This window comes from Nelumbo nucifera, chromosome 2 (assembly GCF_055504915.1).
Source record: "Nelumbo nucifera cultivar China Antique chromosome 2, China Antique-T2T, whole genome shotgun sequence".
Classification (NCBI taxonomy): domain Eukaryota; kingdom Viridiplantae; phylum Streptophyta; class Magnoliopsida; order Proteales; family Nelumbonaceae; genus Nelumbo; species Nelumbo nucifera.
In genome coordinates, this window is record NC_142650.1 from 76,814,919 (window position 1) to 76,841,071 (window position 26,153).

Here is a 26,153-nt window from a genome sequence, read left to right on the forward strand (position 1 = left end):
GGAGTGCCATGCGACCATCTAATCTATCTACTGGTCATCAAATAAAATATAGAATCTCTATTTTGCTGCTCCCTCAAGGAACTCAAAACAATTTAAATCAAAAACTGAAGGGAAAATGTTTAGAATAATTTTCATCTGAACAAACTTGTACACTTATGAACTATATAAATTGTAACTTTAGAGCAGTAGGTTTCAAGTCATAATAACAAACCATATATTTTATAAACTCTAAAATTTTCCATTCCAGCATTCATAAAATTCCAATTTACAATTAGTGAACCCTCAATTTAAAAGAAAACAAAAATCAAAAGTAATTAGGAATACTAAAACGCCTATGACAATTATGCGAAGGAAATTTACAACCAATTCAACTGCAGTAATAGCTACTTAACTAATGAAAAAAAAAAGGAAACCAAAACCGAAAAAACATAATGGTTCTTCATACAAAGAAAAGAGACTTCAATCCAGTGTAAATTCTTGCATAGACTTGGGGTCATAAAGAATGTCATATGGTCTGTTGGCTAGGCTGTCTTTCAAGATTGTTATCTGACCTTCTTTGAGAAGAATGTCTTCTTCTAGGGCTTCAATCTTCTTCTTCAACAAGTTAACCTCAGCATCCAGTAACATGTTCATCTCCCTGAACTGCTTTACTTCCTCCAACATCGAATCTCTCTCCTCAGAAATTTTCGGCAGTATCCCTCTTGTGATCTTTACCTCCTTTGTACATTCATGCAGATCACATTTAAGCTGGTTTATGTTCTCATCCTTTTCCAATATCTGTCAAAAGTTAGATGATTAGTTATAAAAAAGCAATAAACAATGATAAGTCAATCATATTATCCTAGTTCAAGCAATAAATGACTTTTTTCTAATAAAATCATATTAACGTAGGTAAAAGGAATTTATAACCACAAGTTCAGATTTATACTTGAAGAGCAAGAACCCTGACATGATGCGTATGCTAGGAGTTCGAAGATTAGGAAGTGTTTCTGAAATTAAACTAGTCATTTTTGAAAAAAAAAAAATCAATGTTGTGGGGACCATTCATTTTATTTTACCTTTCTGCAGTAAATATCTAATCATGGTGTATAGAACACTGATGTGGACCCCATTGTGTCCGTACAGTTAGTGGTTATGTTAGTTATTTCAGTTTATTAGTTAGTAGTGATTTCAGACTTATATTATTGATTTGTTTTATTCTTTTTTGCCATGTAAGCAATAAGAGCAATTCAGCCCTTTTGCATTTATTTGGATGTGAATATAAATACAACTAGAGGGGCGGGAATTGCTAGTTTTCTCACTTCTTTTCTGAACCCAATCTTCAAATCCTCCTCCTCTCCTCTTCTCTTCTCTCCTCTTCTCTCCTTCTCTTCTATCTTTGTTTGGCTTTTCTCATCAAATATTTAAAATATATTGTAGTCTTGTTCGACTACTTGGTATCAGAGCACTCGATCTAGGGTTTCTCATGTGGATTTAATTCAGCCGACCACATGAGAATTATTTAGGGCTGGAAGTTTAGAAAGATCTTTCCTTTCGGCTGATTCTTGGAGGTTACAAGAAGGCTTTAGCAGCTGTCCAAGGATTGGAGAGTGCTCCTTATAATCAGGAAGCATCAGACAAGAATTGAGTGATCAAGATTAGTTCTTTGATCAAGATTGGAGGTACCAATCATTTTTTTCTTGGTTCTTTGGACAAGATTCAAGGTGCCGACAGCAGTTGATTGATCAAGTTTGAGGACTGAAGGTAACAATCAGTTTTCTGGGCAAGTTCATTCTTTTCTTGAGGCCAGCAGTAGTAAGAGACAAGTTGGCATTCTGCTCTTCATAAAAGCAATCAGTTTTCTGGGCAAATTCCTTCTTTTCTTGAGGCCGGCAGCAGTAAGAGATAAATTGGCATTCTGTTCTTCATAAAGACAGTAGTTGGTTCTTTCTTGCTCTTTGGAAGGTCCAGAAGAGCTGTTATTTGTTTCTGGGTAACTGCAGAACCTAAATCATTGTCCTAGGTCGGCTGTTATCAGTCTTGGGGTGCAGTTTTTCTTATTACAGTGATTTAAAGCCTTTTTCTTAATCAACTCCTAACCTGGAATGGAGTTCAAGAACCAAGGGGAAGGTGTTTTTGGGACTGGTGGTTCAGGTAATATGACTGAGAACACCTTTCAGATTGCAACTGTTAAGTTTGATGGATCAAACTACTTAGAATGGGCCATCAGCCATGATGGCCATTAAGGGTAGAGGAAAACTGAACTTCTTGTTGGGGGATGTGAAGGAACCAACCGAGGACCCTACTTATGCTAAGTGGGTTCAGGAGAATTATTTGGTGATGACATGGCTGTGCAACTCTATGCAGCCACACATCAGTTGAAACTACTTGTGGGCCAAAACAGCTAAGGAAATATGAAATGTTATGAAGGAAACCTACTCTCGGCCCCTTAGTGTTGCTAGGGCTTATGAACTGAAATGTGAGGTTAAAAATCTCAGGCAAGGAGAGAAACAGGTGTCTGTTTATTTTTCAACCTTGAAATCCCTTTGGCATGAAATTGACCATTTTAAAACAATTGAATGGGAGTAAGAAAGATGCACAAACTTACAGAAAGCAGGTTGAAACTAATAGAGTGTTTGAGTTCATGACTGATCTGAATTCTGAATATGATATTGTGATACAGTAGTTGTTGGCAAGAGACAGTGTGACTTTATCACAAGCCTATTCCCTAGTGCACAGTGAAGAAACTAGGAGAAAGGTTATGTTGCAGCAACAGCCCTTCAAATCAGCCTTGGCAATAGTTACCTAAATCTGGGGGTGATAAGGAGAAGGATGTGAAGAAGGAAGCCAAGAAGGACCTAGTATGTGAATACTGCAAGAAACCTAAACATACTAAGGACACCTGTTGGAAACCACACCCTCATCTAGTTCTAGCAAAACTCAAAAATAAGAAAGGGAATGCTAATATGGCTGTCAACACTGATAGTACAACCTCATTAGGCACAAGAGGCACTCCTCTAGATACCCTAGTTGCAGTCTGAGCTGCTCTGACTCAGCTAGAAAATGTAGTTAGTAATTTAGCTAACCAGCCACTAGACCTATTCATGGGCTGGGCCGGGCCGGGCTCGAGCCGGGCTTTTACTCTTCTTTAACAAAAATATGTTAGGCCCGAGCCCGAGCCTGGCCCGAGCCCGGCCCGACCAATGGGCCTACAACTTGGGCCCGAGCCCGGCCCTAATAAAAAGCCCGAAGCCCGACCTAATAAAAAAAATTAGAAATTTTCCCTATTCAATAATCAATATAAATCAGAATTTATTTACATTAAAAAAAGTATAAATTCAAAATTTATTTATATTAAAAAAAGAATATAAAAAAGGGAAAGAGGATGTGGAGAATAAGAATTCGGTTGGAAAAAGAAGGGAAAGAGGTGAAAAAATTAGGGGTATTCAACTAGGGTTTTTAGGTTTAGTTATAGGTCGGGCCGGGCCGGGCTATTTTGACAAATCCCGAGCCCGGCTCGAATTTATTGCGGGCCGGGCTTTTTGGCCCGAGGTTAAGCCCGCGGGCCTATATACCTGTTCAAGCCCGTCCGGGGGCCGGGCCAGCCCGGCCCGTCGGGCCACCCGGCCCATGAACAGGTCTACCAGCCACCATCAGTTCCTCCAACCTCAACTTTTGCTCATCAGGTAATCGGGCCTCAGCATACCATGCTTCAGCTCCAGGTAATACAGAACATTACTTGGTAATAAATTCAGGAGAATCTAACCATATGACAGGCTTACTACCTATCATTTAGCTTCCAGCAGAGACAGTGTCCATTGTCAATGGCTCTTTTGTTCCTATTTCTAGCAAGGGAGACATCAAATTGTCTAATGCCATTTCCTTATCTTTGGTCTTGCATATTCCTAAACTTAGTACTAACTTGCTTTCAGTTAATAGCATTACAAAAAACCAAAATTGTTCAGTGACCTTTTTCCCTGATCGATGTGTGTTTTTAAGGATTTGGAGATAAGGAAGGTGATTGGGACTGGCCGTGAGACGAATGGAATCTATCTAGTTGGAGGGAGCTCTCACTGGGAAGATAGTGAAGCTAGGAGGTCTTTTATTTCTTAGGTTATTAGTCAAGTTATGCTTTGGCATAATCGTTTAGGTCATTTATCTTTTCGGGCTTTGAAGAGTTTGTTTCCCAGTTTGTTTGAGTATGTTCAGATGTCCAGTTTAAAATGTGAGAGTTGTGAGCTTGCAAAACATTGTAGAACAACCTATTCATTGAGTAATAAAATAAGCAGTATTCCTTTTGAAATTGTGCATACCGATGTATGGGGACCTTATCATACCACTGCTATGAGGGGATACAAATATTTCTTGTTGTTTGTTGATGATTATACCTGTTTTTCTTGGGTTTACCTTATGCATTCTCGAGATGAGGTTCCAGTATTGACCCGGATCTTTCATTAAATGATTTTAACTCAGTTTGGAGTTAAAATCAAAATTTTTAGATCCGATAATGCGAAAGAATATTTTGCAAAACCTTTAGCCTCTTATCTTCTTGACCATGGAATTATCCATCAAAGTACTTGCCCTCATACACCATAGCAGAATGGAGTTGCCAAGAGAAAGAATAGGCACATATTGGAGGTGGCTAGAAGCATTATGTTTAACTCCAATGTGCCTATACGTTTCTGGAGGATGTTATTCTTACAACAGTATATCTCATTAATCGAATTCCTTCACGGGTTCTTGACATGAAATCTCCCTTAACCCTTTTATATCGGGATAAAGAGTTGTTTACCGTTCCCCTTAAAACCTTTGGTTGTACTTGTTTTGTTCAGATTCTTGGCCTTCATCATTCAAAATTTGATCCTAAGGCCTCAAAATGTATTTTCCTTGGTTATGCACAAGCTCAAAAGGAATATTGCTGCTATGAACCTACTTCTGGGAGGAGATTTGTCTCTATGGATGTCACTTTCTTTGAGGATGTACCCTATTATCCTAGGGTTTCTCCTCAGGGGGAGAATAGTGAGGTTGGGGTTAACTCATCAAAAGTTCCTTTACCTGTCCCATTGAGTGAAGAAGGATGTAATGGGGAGGGTTGTCAGAGGTGTCGGGATTTGAGAGTCTATCACAGACGGTGGAAGCAGGTTGATTTTGGTCATCAGCAGTCCAGGCCAGCCCCAGTTCCTTCTGCGGATCCAGATCCAAGTACCACAATCCCTTTATTAGATCTAGATTCCATTGATCCAGGTACCACAGTCCCTTTATCAGATCTAGATTCCATTGATCCAGGTACCACAGTCCCTTTATCAGATCCAAATTCCACTGAGATACCTTCCACTGTTGAACCCTTACCTCCATTGGATGACCTTGACCTCCCCGTTGCAATCCGTAAAGGCAAACAGCATTGCATCATATCCACAGCTCACTGCATTTCCCAATTCTTGTCCTATGATCACATCTCCCCTTCTTACAGGTCCTTTATTGCATCCATTGTTGAGATTCCTATCCCAAAACAGTGCAAGAAGCCTTGTCAGTTCCTGAGTGGAAAGAGGCAATGAAGGTTGAAATGGATTCTCTTCTAAGAAATAATAATTGGGAAGCTAGTTGACCAGCATAAAGGGAAGAAACCAGTTGGATGTAGATGAGTGTTTATTGTAAAACATAATGCTGATGGTTCCATTGAAAGGTATAAGGCCCGATTAGTTGCAAAGGGATTTACTCAGACTTATGGTATAGACTACCTGGAGACTTTTGCTCCAGTAGCAAAGATGACCACTATAAGAGTTTTATTATCCCTTGCAGCTAGTTACTCTTGGTCCTTGTTCCAGATGGATGTTAAAAATGCCTTCCTCAATGGAGACATGCAGTTGCCTCCTGTATTTTATGATGCAGAAGCAGGAAAGAAGGTTTGCCAGTTGAATAAAGCCTTGTATGGACTGAAACAGTCCCCCGAAGCTTGATTTGATAGATTTAGACAAGCCCTTGGAAAATTCGGTTATGTGCAAGCCCAATCAAATCATACATTGTTCATTAAGAGAGCGTATTCTTCCTTGACTTGCTTATTGTATATCTGGATGATATTGTAGTGACAAGGAATAATAACAGTGAGGTTGAGTCTCTTAAACAACTCCTTTCATCAAGAATTTGAGGTAAAAGATATGGGAGAGCTATAGTAGTTCTTGGGTATTGAAGTAGCTAGGTCTAAACATAGGATTTTTGTTTCTCAAAGAAGTATGTTCTTGACCTGTTGGAAGAAACGGGAAAGTTAGGTGTTAAGCCTGCAGACATGCCTATTGAACAAAATCACAAGATCAGTGCAGAGAGTGGAGAGCCTCTTGAAGATAAAACTATGTTCCAACGTTTGGTTGGAAAATTCCTATCTTTGTCTCACACAACCAGACATCAGTTATGTAGTCAGCGTTGTCAGTCAGTATATGCACTCTCCTAGAACCACTCACCTACTTGCACAGTTGAGAGGATAATTAGCATATTTGAAAGGTGCCCAGGTGGAGGTATACTATTCAAGAATAATGATCACATGAAGATAGAGATTTACATAGATGTTGATTGGGCTGGGAGTGTTGATGATAGGTCTACCTCTGGATATTGTGCTTTTGTAGGAGGTAACCTTGTCTCTTGGAGGAGTAAGAAACAAAGTGTTGTTTCTCGTTCCAGTGCTAAAATAGAATATAGGTCCATGGCAAATGGTGTGGCTGAAATCCTACGGTTGAAATCACTATTTGAGGAGTTGGGTGTTGCTTATGAGAAACCCTTAATGCTATACTGTGATAATCAAGTTGCTATTAATATAGCCCATAATCTGGTACAACATGACAGAACTAAGCATATTGAAGCAGACAGACATTTGTTAGAGAAAGGGTTTCATCTCAAGAAGTCTGTCTTTCGTATATCACCTCCAGTATACAGCTCGCAGATCTTCTCACCAAAGTTGTTCCAAGGAAGAAGTTAGAGGCAGACCTATGCAAGTTGGGAATCACAAATATCTATTCCCAACTTGAGGGGAGTGTAGAGAACACTGATGTGGACCCCACTGTGTCCGTTTAGTTAGTAGTTATGTTAGTTATTTCAGTTTGTTAGTTAGTAGTGATTTCAGAGTTATATTATTGATTTGTTTTATTCTTTTTTGCCATGTAAGTAGCAAGGGTAATTCAGCCCTTTTGCATTTATTTGGATATGAATATAAATACAAGTAGCAGGGTGGCAATTGCTAGCTTTCTCACTTCTTTTCTGAACCCAACCTTCGAATCCTCCTTCTCGTCTCTTCTTTCCTTCTTCTCTTCTATCTTTGTTTGACTTTTCTCATCAAATATTTAAAATATATTGTAGTCTTGTTCGACTACTCATGGATTCCAAATGACAATCCATTTAAAAGTGGTGTCAGGGTACAACAACCTAAATTGTAGTTCTCAGCTCTATAAAATAGGTAAAGAAAAAAAAATCATAAATTGTAATTTATAGAAAAAAAAATCAAAAATTACACAACCTTACGTGCAACTCCAAGTAAGGAACACCTATTAGGTCGTGAGTCCCTGAGATAAGTTGGTCAACCCAGTGTTTTTAAAAGTGCAAAGCACCAAAAAAAGTACAAGGAGCAATTTACGCCTGAGGCACAAGGTGAGGTGCATGCCTTTTTGAAGCAAGGCACAAAAATAGAAAAATGCCTAAAAATCAAAAAAAATACAAAAATGTAAAAAAAAATTAAACACGTTATCAATAAAAAACATAAGCTTAAATTTAAAAATAAATGTTTTAAAAAACCTACTATCTAAAACTAAAATACATATAAAACATTTTCAAGCTTGTAAAACCCACAATCTCTTTTTTCCTCAATTGCATTACTTTAAATACCTAATGTGATGTAAAACATCTTGCTTTCAATTAATTGTCTTAATTTACTTATCTAGATTGATTATCTTTATTTATTTAATTTACTTAATTACCTTTTATCAGTAGATTACTTAATTATCTTAATTAGTGTAATTTATTTAATTTGCTTAATTAACTTTATACCATCATAGACCCTAAAGAAACTTACTTAGTCTTTCCAAAATTTAGGTCAAAAGTGGCCTTTTCAAACTTGAGCAATGTCACTTAAGCATGTTTTTATTATTTTATCCTTGTCTAATAGATCTGTCAACGACATCTCTAACATCGTCTGTTTTTGCCTTAAAGTGGCCTTTTCATCATAGTAAAGGGCAAAAATGGCCCTTTCAATTATTTAGGGTTTAAAGTGGCTTTTTTGCAAAGTTCAAGGGTTGCCAGAGCCAAATATCTATATATCAAGGAAAAAACTATGCTGCTAGATAAACATGATACTGGAAGGCTGGAAGGGCTTTGACCAATCAACCTTCCCCTAGTGAATTTTGATAAACACCAACTGATTGATTACCATATTTATGATACCAGTTCATTGGTTACAAGACTTTGCAGTATCATAGTCAAACCTTATATCAAATCTAAAAGTATAAAAGCTTAAACTGATAACAATTGTGTGGGGCGGCTTCGAATTTCCATCATTCAGAATGGGGAGTGATAAAAAATATATATTTTACAAATCCCATTATCAAAATGCAAGTAAAATAAAAACTAAATATATTGCTTTAATCCATATTTGGTTAGTTTGATAGGTGTTGTGAGGATTATTTAATTGTTATTTTACAGTTGTTGTTAGTGTGTTGTCAACTCAAGATGTTGTCAGCCAGTTAGTTTCCTTCTTTCTTATTAGTTTGTTACTAGGGAGGAGTGCCACCAAGGGCATACTTGTAATCTCCCATTCCTTTTATATTAAGTTAATATAAATAACTAAACTGGCAGTAGCCAGAATAGTTTTTGTTCGTGTCTCCTAATTATATCTTCCTCTTCTCCTATTTTCTCTCTTCTCTTCTCTTTCTCTCTCTCGCCTCTCTCTCTCTCCATGAATGATTACATGGTATCAAAGCAAGGTTCTGGGCTATAAAAACCTGTTTCTCCCATCTAAACCTGCTTCGTCCTCTTTCTTCTCTGATTTCTTGGACGTGGAAAACAGAGAAACCCTAGCAGGCCACTTGCGGCTCTTCCCCTTTGGGTTCTTCCTTGGTCGTAACATCAAGGAGACCCTAGCAGAAGAAGGGTGATGCAGTAAAGACTCCCTTATCTGTTCGATGCTGTGAAGTTATTTTCTGGGTTGGCACCTTCGTACAGGTGCTGGACAGGGTATGTGTTCTTGTGTTGTTCTATGGCCAATGGTGTGAAGGCCTTACTTTTTTGGTTTTATACCTTCGTTTAGATGCTGGACTGCTAGATTGCATGTATTGTAGTCGAACTGCTAGTATACTATTCTAACGGTTGGTGCTAGACTGATTAATGGGCTGTTTTAATGGCTGAACCATCACTGAGTTGATTTCAGTCCACATTCTAGAAGTAAATTTCTTAGGGGTTGAACCATGTATACTTCATCCTCTAGGTCACCATTTAAAAAATCATTCTTTATGTCCAATTGATGCAATTCCCAGTCAAGGTTAGCAGCTAATGACAGGAGAACCCTAATTGAGTTCATCTTAGCTATTGGAGCAAAAGTCTCAGTCTTGCTTTGTACCTTTCAACTGTCTCGTTTGCCTTGTGTTTAACTGTAAACACCCACTTACACCCCACTGGGTCTTTCCCCCTTGGAAGATCCACCAATTCCCAAGTTTGATTTTTATGAAGGGCATTAATCTCCTCCTTCATAGCATCTGTCCATTCAGGGCATTTTAAGGCTTCCGCAACATTTCTGGGAATAGGGATGCAATCAACTGCAGATAGAAAGGCTCGATATGAGGGGAAAATGTGATCATAGGAGACATACTGGGTAATGGGGTGTTTGGTAGTGCATGACCTGACTCCCTTTCTTTGAGCAATAGGAATGTCAAGGTCATCCACAGTAGGAGTAGGAGTATCAGTAGGTGCAATAGGGTTTGGACTTACCTCCTGGGATTCTAACAGTGTCGCTTGAGCAAACAATGTAGAACAACTTTTCACTCAAATAATAAAAGATCAAGTGTTCCTTTTCATGTTGTGTATTCTGATGTATGGGGGCCTACTACTATAATCTCTGAGGGCGGATGTAAGTACTTTATCACATTGATCGATGACTTCTCTCGCTATACATGGGTATTCCCTACACGTAGTAGAAACGAAGTTCCAAAGATTGTGAAAGACTTCCAGATGATGGTATTTATGCAATTCCATGTTGAAATACAGATCTTCCAATCAGACAATGCAAAAGAATATTTCCATGGTGAGCTCAATGAGTTCTTTGCCTCCCACGGATCTATTCATAGGAGCTCATGTGCAAGAACACCAAAACAAAATGGTATTGCAAAAAGAAAAAACAAACACCTCCTTGAGGTAACTCGCAGGATGATGTTACACATGAATGTTCCAAAAAGGTTTTGGATGGATGCTATACTTGCAACTACTTATGTCATCAATCACATGCCCTCCAGAGTGCTGAACTACATGGCCCCTCATCAGTTGTTGTTCCCTCAGTCCCCTTTATTTTCCATTCCCATGAGAGTTTTTGGTTGTCATGCCTTTGTCCATGATCCGTCTCCATGTCGAGGTAAGTTAGACCCTCGGTCCATTCCTTGTATCTTTTTGGGGTATCCCTCCTCTCAAAAAGGGTATTGGTGCTTTGATCCCGTTAGTCATAAGTTTTTTGTGTCTATGGATGTGTCCTTTGAGTCTGAACCGTTCTTCCTTGCTTCTCGTCAGAGGAGAGTAATAGTGTAGAAGAGGAGAAGCAGGTTCAAGTCCACCAAGTCTCTCTTCCTTCTATTCCGGACCTCGCTCCCTTTCGTGTCTTCCAACATACACGTCGTAGAGATCAGCAATGTGATAGAGATGTGGAACAGCCAAACATTGAGCAACCGACACTATTAGACTCCCAAGAGGTAAGTCCAAACCCTATTGCACCTACTGATACTCCTCCTACTGTGGATGACCTTGACATTCCTATTGCTCAAAGAAAGGGAGTCAGGTCATGCACTACCAAACACCCCATTACCCAGTATGTCTCCTATGATCACATTTCCCCCTCATACCGAGCCTTTCTATCTGCAGTTGATTGCATCCCTATTCCCAGAAATGTCGCAAAAGTCTTAAAATGCCCTGAATGGACAGATGCTATGAAGGAGGAGATCAATGCCCTTCATAAAAATCAAACTTGGGAATTGGTGGATCTTCCAAGGGGGAAAGACCCAGTTGGGTGTAAGTGGGTGTTTACAGTTAAACACAAGGCAAACGAGACAGTTGAAAGGTACAAAGCAAGACTAGTAGCCAAAGGGTACACTCAAGTGTACGGGGTTGACTATGATGAGACTTTTACTCCAATAGCTAAGATGAACTCAATTAGGGTCCTCCTGTCATTAGCTGCTAACCTTGACTGGGATTTGCATCAACTGGACATAAAGAACTCTTTTATAAATGGTAACCTAGAGGAAGAAGTATACATGGTTCAACCCCCTGGATTTTGTGCCAAGGGAAGTGAAAATAAGGTGTGCAAGCTTAGAAAGTCTCTTTATGGTTTAAAACAATCTCCCAAAGCTTGGTTCAGTAAATTTCACATGGCAGTTCAGCAGGTAGGCTTCAAACAATGTCAGTCTGATCACACACTCATTGTGAAAAGATGTCAAGAACAGGTTATTGTATTGGTGGTGTATGTGGATGATATCATTATAGGAAATTGGAGTTCAGAAATACAAAAATTGAAACAATTCCTTGCATCTAAATTTGAAGTGAAAGATTTAGGTCCCCTGAAGTATTTCCTTGGAATTGAAGTTGCCCGTTCAAAAAGAGGTATCTTCATTTCTCAAAGGAAATACACCCTTGATCTCTATTACAAGACAGGCAAATTAGGCACAAGGCCAGCAGATACTCCCATGGATGTTGATCACAAGTTGGGTGACTATGATGGTGAACCTCTGAAAGATGTGAAACAGTTCCAAAAGTTAGTGAGAAAATTGATTTATTTGTCCATGACTCGTCCAGGCATTGCCTATTCAGTTGGGGTTCTAGGCCAATTCATGCACTCTCCTAAGAAACCACGCATGGAGGCAGTAGAGAGAGTTCTTAGATACTTAAAAAAGTATCCCGAAACAAGTCTACTATTCAGTAAACATAATCACCTAAAAGTGGAAGTCTTTACAGATGCTGATTGGGCAGGTGTTATAGATGATAGAAAGTCCACAAGTGGGTATTGCACATTTGTGGGAGGAAACCTAGTGACCTAGAAAAGCAATAAACAAAGTGTGGTAGCAAGGTCAAGTGTTGAAGCTGAATATAGAGTTATGGCACATGGGGTGGCTGAAGTCCTTTGGCTAAAAATCTTGTAGGGGAGCTTGGAGTTGTTGTTCATAATTCCATGTCTCTTTACTGTGACAACAAGGCAGCCATAAACATCGCCAGCAACCTTGTCCTACATGAGAGGATCAAGCACATTGAGGTGGACAAACACTTCATAAGGGAAATTTGCATCCCTTATGTCAACTCCAAGGAACAACTCGCTGATGTCCTCACAAAAGGACTTCCATACTCGTGGCACAATGAGTTATGTGACAAGCTGGGCATGATAGACATATCTAGCCCAACTTGAGGGGGAGTATTGTGAGGATTATTTAATTGTTATTTTATAGTTGGTGTTAGTGTGTTGTCAGCTTAAAATGTTGTCAGCCAATTAATTTCTTTCTTTCTTATTAGTTTGTTACTAGGGAGTGCCACCAGGGGCATACTTGTAATATCCCATTCCTTTTATATTAAGTTAATATAAATAACTAAACTGGCGGCAGCCAAAATAGTTTTTGTTCGTGTCTCTCAATCATATCTTCCTCTTCTCTTTTCTCTCTTCTCTTCTCTCTCTCTCGTCTCTCTCTCTCTCCATGAATGATTACAATAGCAATAGCTCTATAATGTATCAATGAAGGGTCTGATCTAGCCCATAAAAAACATTCAACTTTCGACTAATACCTAAAGTATAGAGTAATGATATTGTAGATATGGTTTAAAATAGAACTTTTATGGGAGAATCATCATCTAAGCCTTGTCCCAACTATATAATCCTGTTTGACCATATCATTTTGTATCCATTGTTAAATCATGAGCCCTTGAATCATTTCTTACTTGTAAAACTAGGCAACCACCTAAGCATTTCTTAAGTAAGGAAAGTGCTCCATGAAGTAATGGGGGAAACTCAAATGGCTTTCATGGAGGGAAGATAAATTCTGGATGTGGTGATGGTGGCAAGTGAGTGCATAGATTCAAGATTGAGAAGACATAGAGAAAGCTTATGATCATGTAAAGTGGGGAATCTTGGAAGAAACTCAAAAGGTTGATGGGGTTTGGAGAAAAATGGAGGAGCTGGATGTATGGGTGTATCTCATTCGTTTCCCTTTCAGGGATCCTCAATGGGGTTTCCTCGAAGTTCTTTCAAGTCTCTAGGGGGCTGAGACAAGAAGATCCTCTGTCCCCTTTATTATTTGTATTGGTAATGGAAGCTCTAAATCTGTTGCTAAAGAGGGGAGTACAGCAGGGTTGGTTAGAAGGATTAGTATAGGGCCAGAAGGGCCATGCATTTACCATTTACAATTTGCATATGATACCCTCATCTCCCTAAATGCAGAGGATCAAGTGCTGAATTTAAGAGCAGTATTAGCCAATTTTGACCTGCTAACAGGTATGAAGGTGAAATCTTGAGAAGAGTATCCTGATTGCAGTCAAAGGGATCAGCTAGGAAGAGATGTCGATGTTTGCAGCAGTCTTAGAATGCCGGATAGGGGAGCTTCGCTTTTCCTATTTACGCCTCCCAGTTGAGGCCAAATATGGTTCAGAAAGCATGTGGAGGCCCCTCATAGAGAGAGTGGAAATGAGGTTGGAAAATGGAAAGCAAGATATCTCTCTCTTGGGGGCAGAATTACTGTCATAAAAAGTGTGTTGTCGAGTCTTCCTACTTACTACCTTTCACTGTTGAAAATACCAACTATTGTGGCCAACAAGATAGAAAAAATCCCAAGGGATTTCCTTTCCTTTGGGAAGGCAAAGGGACCAAGGAAGTTTCACTAGTAAAGTGGGAGAAGGTAAGACCAAAAGCTCTAGGCGGTTGGGGCTTAGAAGAATAAAGATTTTCAATAAAGCTCTTATGGGTAAATGGTTATGGAGGTTTGGGCTAGGAAAGGAGAGGGAGTCATTATGGAGAAGAGTGGTGGTGGGGATGTATGGGGTGGTGAGGTTTGGGCTAGCAATAATTAGCCATTCCTATGAGGTGAGTGTTTGGAAGGGCATAATGAATTTTAATCAGGATTTCAGAGGCTTGATGAGTGTTAAAGTGGGTGCTGGTTCCAGAGTGAGGTTTTGGGAGGATGATTGGAGTGGGGTTGGGAAGTTGTGTGAAATTTGCCCAAGACTGTATAGGCTGGCTGATTATCAGGTTTCAGTAGCCCACTGCTATGAAATCAGAAGTGATCATGTGGTTTGGAGCCCTAGGTCAGAACCCCTACTTGAGAGGTGGAGGAAGAATGCATTATTTTGCTGGACAATCTAGAATAAACCAGAATCTCTACAACCATCAAAGATGGACTGTGGTGGAAGGAGTGCAGAAATGGAAAGTTTACAGTGAAGTCATTCTACACGGCTCTCATTAGGGAGATCCAGTTCCCCCGAGAATTGAAGCTTTTGCTCGGATGGTAGCATTGGACAGTGTTCTCACAACAGATGACTTGAAAAGTAGAGGCTTCGGCATAGCTAATTATTGCTATTTGTGTAAGTCCGAAGAGGATACTGCTTTTCACCTGTTCTTCTCTTGCCATTTAGCAAACTTAATTTGGAGATTCTATTTCTTCCTATTCGGGATTCCCACCATTTTCCACCCATCCTCAACAGCAGAGATCTTCTCTGTTTGGCCAAAGTTCAGAGGAAGCAAGACTAAAATCATTTGGAGCTGCATCCCTTTTGCAGTGTGCTGGTCTCTGTGGTGGGAAAGGAACAGAAGGCTATTTGAAGGAAAAGAAAGAAATATTGAAGTGATTGTGGCTTCTGTCGGCAAACTTACCACAAATTTCTGGGACATTCATGATATTCAAGCTTATAATGTGAATCATTTCAGTCTTGACTGATGTTTTGATGTACTGTTGTAGTGGAGTGACATCTTGACACCTGAACAGATTGTACCTGCTTTAGATTTTTTAGTATTTTTTTTCTTCATTACCCTTCAAAAAAATTTCCTAAGCAACCAAATAGGCAAGCAGTATAGGTATAGATATCTTTTTGAGAACATGTAACCCATTTTCAGTTGATAGGTGTATGTAGAGCCAACCATAGCACTCACTCTTAGTCATTGTATGTATATTTTCCTCTGTGAGGATGTCATTCAAAACTAATGTCATTACTTTTGACAATCAAATTAAATAGTCAGTCCATAATAATTTGCTGGTTTAATTTGTGGTCAGTTTATACCTAAACATGAAATTCCAAAATACTTATGGTTACATACACCAATCACTATTCTAACCTCATATCACTCTCCAACCCTTTATACTAAATATTCTCCATGTGTCTCTTACAAGTCACAAGTGAAATACCATCTTCATCCTTGTTTATGACCAGCATTTCATCTTTAACCTTTTGCCTATTTCCCTTCTTAAAACGACAACACAACAGTTAACTCCTCACCCTCAATTACTATTCTAACCTCATATCTCTCATCCAAAAATAACACCTCATACTCTCACCCAGACCAGTATCATTGCCTATCAAGTAACACTCCAAAATACATATTTCTGTCCACAGAAATAAACTTGCCAACAGCATCTCCCATTGATTTTAACATTTGAAAGCACCAAGCATGAAGGGAAATTCCTACAACGAAAATCCAGGCCAACAGTATCTCCCGCCATCTAATCAAATGATCAAATTTGAAACTCCAAGCATCATTACTGCAATAACTCCCATCTGAGAAGATCATTGACACCTTCATTTCTCTGCAAACAAAACAAAAATAATCTACCTCTCATAGCTCTGACCTCAATTGTGTAGCCTAACCTCCACTCCCGTGAGGCCCAGCAAGAAACAGCATCTTCATCTGGTGGTTCTCCTAAGAACCTTCCAACTAGACATTGACCCAGTAGGTCTAATCTTTTACTAAGGTTAACATCCTTTACATGTATTACCCAAATGCCTGCAGAAGCTACATCAGAATTGTTCTCCACCCAAATGCCTTCAGACACAACAAGCTAGGGGCATCTTTTCAGCCTCCTAGAAGGTCCATTAGAATGATGGACCCTATATTCATTTTCATAGGTCTTTCAAGTTTCTGGATTTGCTCTCAACTTTATGGTTCTTTTATAAGAACATAAATTTCATTCATTAATGATAAGAGATTGAGTACAAAGACCAGAAAAGTCTAGTCCATCAAGAAATTCAAGATAACTACAAATTAGTCCAAACCAATTGCTCCTTGTGAACCCCTTGTGTTGCCAAGCAATCTGCTATCCCAGTTTCTGTTCTCCTAATCCAACTGAAAGTAGCTCCCATTTCCTTGGCTAAAGGATGGATTTCCCTTACAGCATGCCTATAAGCCCAATCTCCTGGAATATTTTTAGTTAGCCAAGATATGACCCACCTTTCAGTCCCCCCTCCACCTCCAAATGTTCAAGGCCCAGCTTCTTAGCTATCCTCAAGCCTTGTAACAGCACCATTAATTACGCTTTGATACAATCACCAACTCCAAGAGGTCCTGAATATATAAGGCTTTGGTTACTCTTGCTGCATCTCTAAAGACACCTCCAATTTCTGACCTGGGTTTTCCAATGAACTGCCATCGAAGTTTAGATTCAATCCTGATTTGTTAGTGGTTTCCATTCCATCACATCACAGCCATGCCTTTTATCTTGTAAGAAGTAGCCACTTCTCCCCCAGCATTGTTATCACATGAAAATCTCTGAAATCTTCCAATGATTTTACCTAATTAGCAACCTTTATTTTAACATTGTCCACTATCTTACAGTCTTGCTTTTTTCCTTCAATATTCTGCCATTTCTCTCTTCCCATATTATCCACAGGACTGCTGCCCACCACAATATTCTTACCCATTTTTGGGTTATCTCAGGAAATTTGGAGAAAATAAATAAACCAGCCACATCTTGGGGAGCCTCCCACCTGCACCAAAAGAGAGAGCACAATTCCAACCAAACATAATTCACAAAGGTACAGAAAAGGCCTCCTTTTCTGTAGCATATCACAGGTATTGATCTTTCGCAGAACCACTTCCCAACAGAAGACTTGAGATGTAAAGAGGAATAAGTCTACTCCAAATATCTTTCACCGGGAAGTTCACCCCCAGACTATTAGAGTACACCAAAGAGATGAACAAAGAGGCACAGGAAAACGAGCCATTGGGAGAAGCTGAGCAGATCCTGTTGTCACTAGCCTGGTTGTCCAAGAAAATAGAGTTGAGCTGGGCCAAGAGTAGAATTAGAGAGTTGCATTCATTATCCCTAAGCCCTCTTCTATACCCAAACTCCCAATCCAAGCCAGATGAGGCTGTAGACCAAAATCTTGAGATGGGTTCCATTTTATAAGTTGATAACAAATATAACAATGGAAACTGTTCTTGAAGAGTGGAGTTTCCCACCCAAGATCTTCCCACAACCAAACATTGAGCCCATTACCCACATCATACCTGATAAATCGTAGGAAGAAACTATCACACAGATAATATTTCCAAGGAGATCTTGTTGAAGAAGGAGCCACCTTAGCATTCTAGCCATTGTCTGAAGCACCATAAACACTCATAATAACCTTGTGCCAAATCCCGTTCCTCTCTAATGGAAGTCGCCACAACCATTTCCCAAGCAAATCAGTGTTCCTATGAATCAAATTTCCTATTCCCAACCCACCTTGTTCTTTAGCCCTGCTTCCTTCATCCCCCGATTCTCAGCTGTAATTCTTTTTAGCCACTTTGCCTGGGATTCAAAAGATGGAAATAATAAATGAGTAGGTTGGGCATTGTGGACTTAATTAAAGTTATCCTTCCACCCAACAAGATGTAATTTCATTTCCACAAAACCAACTTCTTTGTGAACCTTTCCAGCACTGGCTTCCAAAACCAATACTTGATCTCACACCCCAACAAAGTTGCACAATGTTCTAGCTCCTCAGCTTGCAAGTTGGTTCCTGCTACTCCACTTTTCCAAGGTACTCCATCGGCCCAAGGTACTCCTTGGTTCCTGCTTGTGTGCCTAAGTGCCTTAGGCACACCTTTTAAATCACTGCTCTGGCTCCATAGAGACAATTACTAGTAATGACAAGTCAGCATTAGCAGTTGCCCAAGGTAGGTGGTAATAATAGAGGTATTGCCCATGGTAACAAAGGAGGTGGCAGAGTTGTCCCAGGTAATCAGGAACGTCTTGAGAGATGTAGAGGTGGTTGTGAACAAGGTGGACATGGGTTATGGAAATGCACTTATTGTGCAATGGATGGCACATGATTAACTTTTGTTATGACCTTCACCCACCTACTAGTTGGGCAAATAATGCAGTAGCTAGTGATGATCATGAAGAGAGTTCTACCCCGCAGCTTGATCCATCCCTTTCAGCATCCCCACATCACTAGAAAGGAAATAATTAGTATCTCATGTGATGAATATGAGAAATTCCTTTGATCCTCGTCCTCCAACCAGAGCCATAGTGATTCCTACCACCACTTCTGGTATGGCATGCTTTCCTTCCTAACCATGTCATTCATCAACCTGGGTCACTGATATTTCTTTTGATGAATAATAGAAACTGGGTTATTATAATAATAAAGAAAGTATACAAAGGGGATAAGGGGAGAGATAAACTCTCTTAGCCAATGTTTTAAAAACCAACCCAGAGGCCGAACCGTTTTTGCCTCCGGGTCATGGGTCACTGGTTTGACCGAATGGGTCAAATGGTTCGGATCGTGCCACGTCAGCACATATATGTATTTATATACATATGTATGTATATATGTGCATATATGTATATATGTGTATTAATATATATTTTAGCAATAAATAAAGTATAAATATGTCTTAGACATGTTATATGTATTATTTTATATTTAATTTATTTTTTTAATTCAGCTTTTAATTTTTTATTTATAAAAAATATTAAAAATTGTAATTTGAGGCCAAAAAAGGGGTTTTTCACAAAAATAGCGGGGCAAGGCGCCTACGGCCCCTTGGGATGCATAGATCTCAAAAAGTTACCCAAAATCAAAAAGAAAACAAATCACCTCCAATCGGACATCAGAGTGCAAAGTTATGGCCTCTGAAAGTTTTGCATGCATTGAGTGTGCAACCCGCGACTCAACCACCAAGTCGAATGGGTCAACAGTCGAACTGTCTGGGTCAAACGGTTATTGACCAAGTCAACAGTTTTTTGACCGTCTGGTGGGTCTAGAATGAACAGGACCCAAAATCCTAGCCGGGTAACGGTTCGAACAGTTCAACCGACCAAGTCGATGGTGGTTGAAAACATTGCTCTTAACTCTTATAAATGCAAACAACAAGATTACAATACAGCCCAAAATAAATGATCCCTTCCCACCCCCTACTTTGCTAATGTATCAGAGAATAAATTAGCATTCCTTTTCACCCATTGCACATTGATTTCCATTCGCCAAGACAGCCAAGTACTCCTTTTCTAGTTAATATAGCACCACCATCCACTACTCTTCCTTCTTGAACCACTCAATAACTAACTTTGAATCCCCCTCAATTACTAGCTTCTTAATGTTCAGCTCTCTAGCCCTTTGAAGACCTTCCAGCACAGCCATTATTTCAGCCCTCAAAGAATATCCAACACCAATTGACCCTAAGTGACAGCAATGACTCTTCCTCATTTCTAAAGACACCCCTATGCTTGAGCCCTGAGGGATCCAGATTTCCTTCACTACTCCCATCAAAATTCAGCTTAATAAAGCCACATGGAGGAGGGGACCAAGTTGGTCTTAACACAGCCTTACTAGGAGTTGAGTTAGCAACAGCTTTCCAATTCCTCACCAAATCATCTGCAAGGTTCCTTCAAAAATATCAAGAGACTTCACCTAATGGATCACCCTAATTGCAATGATTTCAATTAGGGCATCTTTACTTTTCTCCTTATCAAGAAAGATCCCCTGATTTCGTTCTTCCCATGCTATCCAACACAAAACCGCCCTTTTACATCTCCATAAATATCTTCCCATCTTCTTTGGCCAACTAACAAAGGTAGAGGCAAACAAACTTCGCACATTTGGCAGGGGGTTCCACTTGCACCCAAGCAAAGAGAGAAAACATTCCCATATCTCTCAGGCGACAGTTGGCACTTTGTAAATTAAAAACCATCAACCTTACAATGAGAGCACCAATTAGGGGATAAGCACCAATTTGAACTTTTTCTTTGGAGCAAATCAAAAGTGTTAATTCTCTCCAGATAGGCTTCCCAACAAAAAGCACCCACACGAGGTGGGATAGGCTTACTCCAAACCTCCCTAACAAGAAAAGGTATCCCCAAACTATCCCCTGATTGAACTAAGGTTGAAAAGAAAGAGGTACAAGAGAAGGACCCAAAAGAAGTAAGAGTCCAAATTCGAATATTCCTTTTACTAGGATCCAAAAATATCAACCCTTGGAGAATAAGCACAACACTCATTTCCAACTTACGAAGCCCTCTCATGAATCCTAGGTCCCAGTCAAACCCAAATGGCAAATTAGAAGGCACAATGAAAGAAGGAATAGACTCATCCGTACAACTGTAAATGGCATAGAGAGAGGGAAATTGCTCCTTCAAAGGAGAATTATCTAACCATACACGATCCCAAAATTTTACACAATTTCTAGAATGGGGATTATACTTGACATTTTGACAAATGGCAAGAAGGATGGTAAAATTGCATGGATGGACTTCTAGGGAAAAGCTCTAAAGGCTCTGGCCAAAATCCAAAAATCCCAACCATTAGCCACAAGCCTATGAATACTAATAATAAAATTTGACCATAGCTTGTCTTTATCCTCAGGTAATCTCCACAGCCATATCCCTAACAAAGCAGCATTCCTCTGCTCGATGTTCCCTAACCCTATTCCACCAAACTTCTTACTTCTGCTAACCACTTCCCACCTTACTCTATGGTCCTCCTCACCTAGCTCCCAAAGAAAGTCTCTCATCAATTTTTCAATTTTTTTGCTAACCCCTTAAGGAATCCTAAACACTTAAATACACCGACAAGTTAGCAAGAGTAAACCTAATAATTGTAATTCTTCCCCCCATAAATAGTAACTCTTCTTCCAAGATGCCAACTTCTTTGTAAGCCTTTCAACCATAGGATTCCAAAAATTACTTTTCCTCGGATTATCCCTCGACGGTAACTCCAAATAGGTCAAAGCCATTAAGCCACTTCACAACCCAAAACTCGAGCACTCTCATTCAAATTTATACCCACAAGACAGCATTTATCAAAATTAACTTTCAGGTTAGACATATGCTCAAAAACTTTGATCAAATTCCCTACCCACTCAAGGTTACCACCTTCACAAAACAAAATAGTATCACCAACAAACTACGAGTAAGAGGCACCTCATCCCTACCTACCCTCCAACCCCTCACCAAGTTCCTATTATAAGCTCTACTAACAAGTCTTCCAAGCACATCAGCAATCAATATGAATAAAAAGGGTGACAAGGGATCCCCTTGTCTAAGACCTCTTAACACTAGAAAGTGGTCCACCATAGATCCATTCTACGAAATTGAATAATGACAAGTCTTCATGCACCCTAAGATCAATTTGCACCATCTATCTGTTAGATAGTTTATGTATGCCCTTAGCTTCAATCTGATTTGATGTACTTGTTATTTAGTGGAAATAAATAAAGTGCATGTTTGATTCATGTTGTTTGGTTTAATTCTGTGTAAAACCCTAAAACTGGACATTTATAGAGATTCATGTTAGTTTTAAATGTTCACAGCCGTTGGATAAGTCTGGGGAGATTTATCCTGCCAAGGCTTATGCTGGTGTGCCACCAAGTGTTGGGATGGCCTGTCTCAGCCATCAGGGTAGGACCCGAGGCACATGCAGTATGGGATTACTTGAATCCTTGAACCGGACCAGATTTCCAGTCTTGCCCTGGACCTTGGAGATAGATGGGCAAAACTGGAAAGTTACACCTGACCCCTAGACTCGATTATGACACTTCACTAGGTGCTGGATCAGGCTGCCTTTGATATGCCAATCAAGAGATCCTTAGCGGGGATCAAAACCTGGGTATGTTGGGGCAGTTTGGGAATTCATCTGAGTTGGTGGTCATAGTGACAGAATCAGCCACTTTGTCGGACAAAGGGTAATGATCGGGAATGCACTCTCTCTGATGGAAACCAAACTGCCGGCAGTTGATTTCAATCGTTGGAATTTTGTTTTGCAAAATTAATATACTTATATTATATGTACGGTTTCAAAATGTTTACAAATGGTTTTAATTCCCGGGATCCATGTGAGAGGAGAGTGCGGCACTGTTCCTTGCAGCCGAGGGAGAGGTCCTCTCTTGTCGGGCAGTGCTTGATCATTAAGGGCTGAGAGGTTAAGTGTAAGACCATTTAAGATAATACCTGATGGGCTAATCTTGCACCTGCCCACAGTCCCTGGGTTTTTATAAGATGGCTTGGCCCAGGGACCACTTAATGTAAGTGTTGGGCCCATAGGGTCCATATGATGGACTCAAGGGGTTCATTGAGCTTTTCAGTGAATTTGGCTGGGCCTTGTATTAAAGGCTGGGCCGAACCCATGTGGCTGGTGTGTAGATCAATGTTTGGGTCCCACGCCATACAAAGAAGCCCAACTGGGCAGCAGATTGGAAACTAATTAAACACTGAATACTTAATGGGCCAAAAGCCCATTTCGAACTGGGCTGATATGATCACCCAAAGATGGGGCAAATCTGAGATTAATGTTAGTGAAAAGGATGAGGCTTTTAACCTTATCCACTCTGGGAGACCAAATTCAAATCAGATTTGAATCTGGTAACCTCCTGATAAGATCAGGAGTAAACTAACTTTATCTGCAAATAGGATTAAGATGATCCTCTATCCAGATACTGATTAGGATTGGGATAACTCCTGATTAGGAGGTTTCTTAATCAAGAAGAAAGGAGGAGAAAAATAAGAGAATTCGAACCAAGGAAAATCGCAAGAAAGGTTCCTGCGAATAGAGATCAGATTTCATACTCTCCAGAAAAGGAGAAAAAACAGTTCAGCTTTTTCGGTTTTGGTTCTCTCCTCCTGCCGCCGCCATCTGCCATTGCAAGATTGGATCTTTGCAGAAAAGAAAGTCAAGAAATCTGTTCTTGACATTAGTCTTGCAAGAAAGACTGAAAAGGTTACAGTGTTTAGTTCTTCCAGAGGATTCTTGTGAAGGATCCAGTGTGTAGGACGCACCCTGCTGGTTCTGTTCCATCCACAGCTGTGTCATCTTCAGCAGGAACAGATCTTGGAGCATTCTTTGGGCGTGAACACCAACTTTGGGAGATACTGCTTCTCCGGATCAGGTATATTCCTCCCATTTACCTTTGGTACAGATCTGGTTTGATTATGGTTCAAGTAGGATCCTTGAATAATATATTCTAAATTTAGGGAATATGATTCCCAGTTGGGAGAAGGTAGGAAATTTTTGAAATTCGCCCACCCATTCCGCAACCTTTATGGCGTCCATTGGATGGATCCTACCATTCTTTCACTATCACCAAACCCAAAATTCACCATTACCCCATGTGTATGTGAGGGAGGACCACTCTAATTCTTTAGGAGAGAACCTTAGCAATGATCTTATATAATCTATTTACCAAGCTAATCGGTTTGAAATCCTTTGGGTGCACAACATCATCTTTTTTTGGAAGTTTAGCCCTGGATTAATCATTGCTCTATCATAGAACTCTTCAAACACCTTCCATAAATCATCTTTCAACACTTCCCAACAATCTTGATAGAAAGTCATAGTGAAATCATCCGGTCCATAAGCTTTAGATATATCATCCATAGAGAACACAACTTCCTTGATTTCATTCAACCCAAACCTTCTCTCAATCCAAACCCTAGAATCCTCCTCTAATCTTGACCACTCCAGACCCTTAATCCAAATTTTGCCATTCAGAGGTCTCCTGAAAATAGATTTGAAGTGATCCATAAAAACCCAACGAATCTCATCCTGTCAGGATATAGTCATGCCATTCACCACAACTTTAGAAATAAAGTTTTTTCCTTCTTTTCCCATTAGCCAAAGCATGGAAAAATTCAGTATTCCTATTTCCCTCCTTCAACCAAACCCAAGATTTTTTCCTCCAACCAACCTCCTCCTTAGTTAAGATATCCTCCAAATGTTTCCTCAACCAAGGCCATTGATTTTGGAACCTCTAATCATATGATCAGGTCTTCAAGTGTGTTTTCTTCCTTTTCAAGATCATCTCCATCTCAAGCAATTATTATAGTTAATGGTACCTCCTCTTCTTTTCATGGTTGCAGTGATTTTTCCCTCCATCTTTATCTTTAACTTTTGTGTTCTTCCTAAATTTTCATTTAACCTTAATGCTTGAATTAACCAAGTCTTTGAATTGTTCCATGACATTCATCCCTTCTTTTTCTCTTTATTTTTTTAGTCTAATTGTTACATGCAACTTATGGAGGGCAGTTTTGTAATTTCTGGCACTTGTTAGAAGCTTAATAAGCAAAGGGTCGACAAGAGAGAAAAACAGTTCGAATCTTTCTCTTGAAGACCCCTTTTCTTCTACTTTCTTCTTCCTTTTTCTCTTCTCTTGTGAAAAGTACCTTTCATTCTAAATACCACTTCTAATTAAGAAAAAAAAATCTATTCGATTTTAATTCAATCCCAACAATAAATTAAACTAAAAATACAAGAACATTATATATTGTTAACAATTATTAGTTGGGTATTTAAAAATAACTTCTTTGACGCAAACCAATTGCAATTTGATATTGTACATGATGAACATTATACAACATCCCAAATCAACTTTACAAACAGATGCATATCAATTTGGGAAAATTGAACTGCAAGGACCTCTCCTGTAATTTGGGGTGTGACAAAACCAGTGATGTATCACATAAACCCAATATCTAGATAATCGTAATGGTCCCTTAAGCTTAGTCAGTTAATTTCATGGTGTACCAAGAGTTCAACTAATCTGGTTCATCCAAATGAGGTACACAACCTAGAGACTTGGACCTATGAGTGAACTAATCTAGTTCTCAACCATCCAAGTGATCAGTCCATTCACCTCCACTCTCCACCTTTACCATTGCCCCCACCACCAGTTCTTTATTTTCATTTGTCTCCTTTACCCATCACAAGCAGATACTCTCCTCTACTACCATCCCCATGACTACCAACCCCCTCACATCTCTCTCTTGGTTTTTGCTTTCAAAACAGAAAAATGGTGTGGCCAATTTTGTAATTTTTCACAGTATAGGGGTCTAAGTATAATTTGCAGCTTCCTGCCTGATTAAATATGAGAGAGAAGCATAAAAACTGCTTGATCTCCACTTTTTTCCAATCAAGACATAAATCATATTAAATCCCTATGACTCCCTCAGCAAAATATTCCAATTGGTTAAGGATGACACTAGAGGAGGTAACTTTATAGAGATTTATACTTCTGTTTTTATTGTCCTTTCTTCTATTGTTTCAGCATACCTGTAACCCATTAAAAAGAAAAATCGCATGTAAACATTATGCAGAATGTACTACCCATAAACCATCATACATGTATGAACATTTGAAGAGCTCCAGTCTATTAAGATTATAACCAGAAAAAAATTAACTGATTAACTTAATGCTCAACTGTTAAAAAATCACATGCTCACCTGAAGTTCAAGATCCTTCATCTTGTATGCCATAGAGGATAGAGCATCAAGTGCATTCTGAACTTGACAGCCAAGAATGTCATGATTCCTTACTGCTGTTGCTACTTCAGCTTGCAGCTGTTCGATTTCCATCTCTTTGGAACACAATTTTTCTCTCAATACCCTTGTTATTAGGTTTTGTTCCTTGAGCATGAACTCAATATCGTCCTTTGTGTGCAAAGCCAAAGTTAAGAAAATATTGTGAGTACAATTTACCAATAAGATCAATGACATGTTCCAAAT

The 26,153-nt window shown here is 39.4% G+C and overlaps 1 protein-coding gene across 6 annotated transcripts in view; it reads right to left on the bottom strand.

The window, feature by feature from the left end:
- Window positions 1–200: 200 nt before the first annotated feature.
- Window positions 201–26,153, bottom strand: part of LOC104590082 (uncharacterized) — a 31,301-nt gene continuing 5,348 nt past the window's right edge. For all 6 annotated transcript variants that reach the window (XM_010248613.3, XM_010248607.3, XM_010248609.3 and 3 more), the window contains 2 exons: window positions 25,872–26,078; window positions 201–777 (listed from right to left, as the gene is read on the bottom strand). In XM_010248613.3, coding sequence (XP_010246915.1) covers window positions 460–777; window positions 25,872–26,078 — 525 coding nt within the window. In that variant the 3' untranslated portion in view covers window positions 201–459. The remainder of the gene's footprint in view (window positions 778–25,871; window positions 26,079–26,153) is intronic.